Here is a 3,782-nt window from a genome sequence, read left to right as displayed (position 1 = left end):
CTAAACTACAGCTGCTCCTGCTCCTGAACCTGTATCTGGCTGCTATCGGCGTCAGGCAATCTTGATGGCGATGATGAGATTTCATAAATAGATGGGATGCGCTGGCGTCTTCATTTCTTATCTCGAATGTTCATATTCTTGAATTGTTTGTTTGCTCACCGACGGCCCACTCTCGCCAAAGGCTCTTATAAAGTCCTCTGGAGACAGCGTGACATCCGCCATAGTCCCATCACGACCTGGATTGACAGCACGTATTGCATGCCTGAAGGCGTTTCTGCAGAGCTCCCTCAAGTCGGCGCCCGATATCCAGAGGAGTGCTTGGCTATCTTTTCGATATCCACCTTTAGCTGGTGCGGATCAAACTTGCACAAAAGCCGTCTCAGAATCGCTGCCCTGGAATCTTCTCTGGGCATCTTTATGTGGACCAGCTTCTCCAGGCGGCCAGGACGAAGCATGCCTTGTCAACATCTGCGGTCGATTTGTTGCGCCAATGACAAAAACACCCTTGCAGTCGATCATGCCGTCAAGCTCCGTCAGGAGCTGGGTCAGTACTCCATCCAGCGTGGCGCAGCCTTCGTTTACACTGTGCGTTTCTTTGTGAGTGCGTCGATCTCGTCAAAGAAGATGATGCATGGGGCCACCGACCGCGCTCTGGCAAAGATCCGGCGCACTCGGGCCTCAGACTCGCCTACGTATTTGTCGATTAGCTCTGGCCCACGTATCTGCAGGAAATGCGTCCGTCCCGCGTTTGCGGTTGCTTCGCTAGAATGGTCTTTCCACAGCCTGGCGGGCCATAAAGAAGCATTCCACGTGGCAGCGGCATACGGTATGTATCAAAGGTGGGCTTGTGATCAACTAGGTCCTCGATGATGCTCTTAAGCTCAGTAATGGTGCTGTCCATTCCACCAATGTCGTCGAAGCACTCGGCTGGGATGGTAAAGGCCATTTCCCGCAATAGAGACGGTTTGACAACCTTGCGCGCATGCTCGAAATCTTCATAGGCAATATATAGCCTAGGCGATGATACGCTTGCTGTCTGTTCGCGCTGTGCTCTCGCTCTGTGTGTAGTCGATGGCGCCCTGCCTCTGTGCACAGTAGTTGGAGATCGGCACCAACATATCCATGCGTCCTCTTAGCCACTCGTCGATTATAGTAGGTCTAGTGTCAGGGTCCAGCGACATGCCATCCAAAATCTTTGTCAGAATGTCCTTCCGCTCCTCTTCAGTTGGGATACCTATCTCAATCTCATGGGAGAAGCGGCCAGAACTACGAAGGGAATGGTCGATTTCGTGTATGTAGTTAGTGCAGCAACGACCGTGACGTCCGGTAAGAGCTGGTCCATCAGTACCAATAGCTGCGACACGAGAGTGTATTTGGAGGCCTCTCTGTTGTTGGGGTCTCGCTTGGCTGCAATGGCGTCTAGCTGGTCGATGAAGAGGAGTGCAGGAGTTTGGCTGGCTGCTTCGTCAAACTTTTTACACAGGTTCATCTCAGACATTCCATGGCTTCCTCAATAACCTCAGGTCCATTGATGCAAAGAAACCTCATTCCGACCTCACTAGCCAAGACTTGGCAATCAGCGACTTTCCGGTGCCCGCAGGGCCATGTAGGATGATGCCGCGTGCCTGCTGTATGCCGAGCTGACAGGACAGCTCGCTGAAATCTCGTGATGCGCAGACCAGGTCCTTTCAGCAGCAATTTTCCTTGTAGCCTCCAATTACGCGAATCTAGGCAGCACTCTCGACGCATCAATGGCGAAGACATGAATGCAATCCGGGTCCTTGATGCGACACGGCCCGTCCTCAGAAGTGTACATGACTATAAAGTCAATACTTTTCATTGATGGCACACGACAGCACGTCCCCCTTCACGACCACGGTATCTCTGTATGTCTGGAAGAATTCCTTCACCCCTCCTTAAGCATAGTAGTGAGAATTCCAACAGGCTCGTATCGGCTTTGGCTTCCAACGGGGAAACTGATACTGCCGCCTTGCCTTTGCTCGGGGGGTAGATGGCTGTACTGTCAATGGGTGCAAGAGTAATAATTTCAGCCTCCTTGGAGTGTTCAAGACGCTCTACGGTGATGGTATCGTCCAGTTTGTAGCCTAGGAGCTCGCGGAAATGGTGGTGGAGTTCAATGGTTTTCATCCGCCCAGGTCCCCATTTGCAAGGAACTATAGCAGATACGCCGCGTTTCCACAAAGCGAATGTAGGTGACATAGCCCTGCACGACCTTGTTCTTGCCATTGACCACCTGTGCCTCCCAATAATTCTGATAGACGCAGCTAACAACCTTAGCTTATACGCTTTGGAGGCATTGCACTTTGTCGTGTTTGCCATCAGAGGCTGCTTTAATATAAGAAGGTGGAAAAATAAAACACAGAGTGTCTGGGAGGAAAGAGGGGGCATCGTCTTGCTCCTTGCCAGCGCAGCAGGATTGACAGCTTGTCAATTTGCTGGATATGCGGTAGATACATGCACTATTCATTCTATCTAAAAGACGCTAGTTTCAGCTTTCTTTGCGATTACAGGCATGGCTGGCATCTGTGCGTTAGTTCTTTGGGCCCGCTTCAGTTTGCTATCAGCCGCTTTCTTTGCATTCGCCCGGATGAGCTGGTCCAGTGCACGCATATCGGGGTGGTACTGGATGACCTTCTTTGACACACGGAACCCGATGTTGGTGTCACGAATGAGCCACTGCACACTGCGCTTTCTCTCTGTGCCTGGAACCAGATCTCTCGCATATACCGGCGTGCTGGGGTCTGATCCCGACAGGCTGTATCTGGTAATAAGCAGCGGAGTCTCGCTCACAGCCGGGAACTCGATCTGGCTGTCCGGGCCCAGCGCCTTTTTCATGTTCAGCTGCTTGCGAGTCAGAGCGCCTAGGATCCGGATGCTCTTGACATGGTCGTAGTACATGAGCTGGACAAAAGCAAGAGGAATGAACCCAGCAGCCATGATTGCACCGGCCGCCAGAACCGTGTAAATGTCGTCCGGTGCGCACCCAAAGACTCAGTGCAGTCGAGCAAAACACGTTGACCAGGAACACCATGCGCAGATGCCGGATCTGCTTGAACATGGGCATGTCGTACATGGGCAGCTTGATCTCGTTCTTCGGGTCTGGCGACTGCCGTCAGTAGCCGTTGCCGGCGGCTTCGAGGAATCATTTAGACTGGCTCTGGTGCTGTGAAATGCCCCGGTACAGCGTCTGGTTGAGCGAGTGTAGGCGGGGCTGCTGATGGTTCAAAATACTTCCTGGCCGGAGCATGATCGGAGAGATAGTCGGTCGAATGGCCCATACCAGCTGTGGCTGATCGAGCAAACAGGCGCGAGACCCGGACTAGCGGCCTGTACACGCAGCATATTGTGGAAAGGAAAAAGAAGGGAGGTAGAACTTCAAGGACAGGGGAGTGCTGCTCGCTAGCTACAAAGAGGCGCAAAAAAACCGATCTCGATAGTGTACCCATGAAAATAGCTTGCAGTTTTATGGTCAGCAGCACACCCTGGAGATAAGGGATCTGATCTCCAGAGCAACGGAAGAACAATGCGACTTCAATGAACGAGCATAAGAGATATCCGGGTATTTATATGAAAAGTGAAGCTTTGTGGCAGTCTCTAAGATGTGCTGTTACTTTGTCCTGGTGACCACCGACTGCGTCACACGCTCCAGGGCCTCTCTGGCCTGCGATGGCGGGAATACCTCCAGCGCCTCCCGTGCCCGATCAACGTACATCTGGGCCAGTAGTTTTGTGCGCTCCAGGCCCTGACTCTTGTGCACCAGC

At 52.5% G+C, this 3,782-nt stretch overlaps 1 protein-coding gene across 1 annotated transcript; it reads right to left on the bottom strand.

Annotated features, from left to right (window-relative positions):
* Positions 1-2,152: 2,152 nt before the first annotated feature.
* Positions 2,153-2,958, bottom strand: DL89DRAFT_310272 (uncharacterized protein; the record flags this gene model as incomplete). The annotated part of the gene is made up of 1 exon (XM_040890959.1): positions 2,153-2,958. One exon carries the CDS (start codon positions 2,956-2,958, stop codon positions 2,494-2,496), a length of 465 nt encoding a protein of 154 aa, XP_040738930.1. The 3' UTR covers positions 2,153-2,493.
* Between the last annotated feature and the right edge of the window lie 824 nt (positions 2,959-3,782).

Source organism: Linderina pennispora, assembly GCF_002104995.1.
Source record: "Linderina pennispora strain ATCC 12442 chromosome Unknown DL89scaffold_210, whole genome shotgun sequence".
In the NCBI taxonomy this organism is placed as follows: Eukaryota; Fungi; Kickxellomycota; class Kickxellomycetes; order Kickxellales; family Kickxellaceae; genus Linderina; species Linderina pennispora.
The sequence above is the reverse complement of the archived record's forward strand: the minus strand, read 5'-3'. Positions and strand labels throughout refer to the sequence as shown.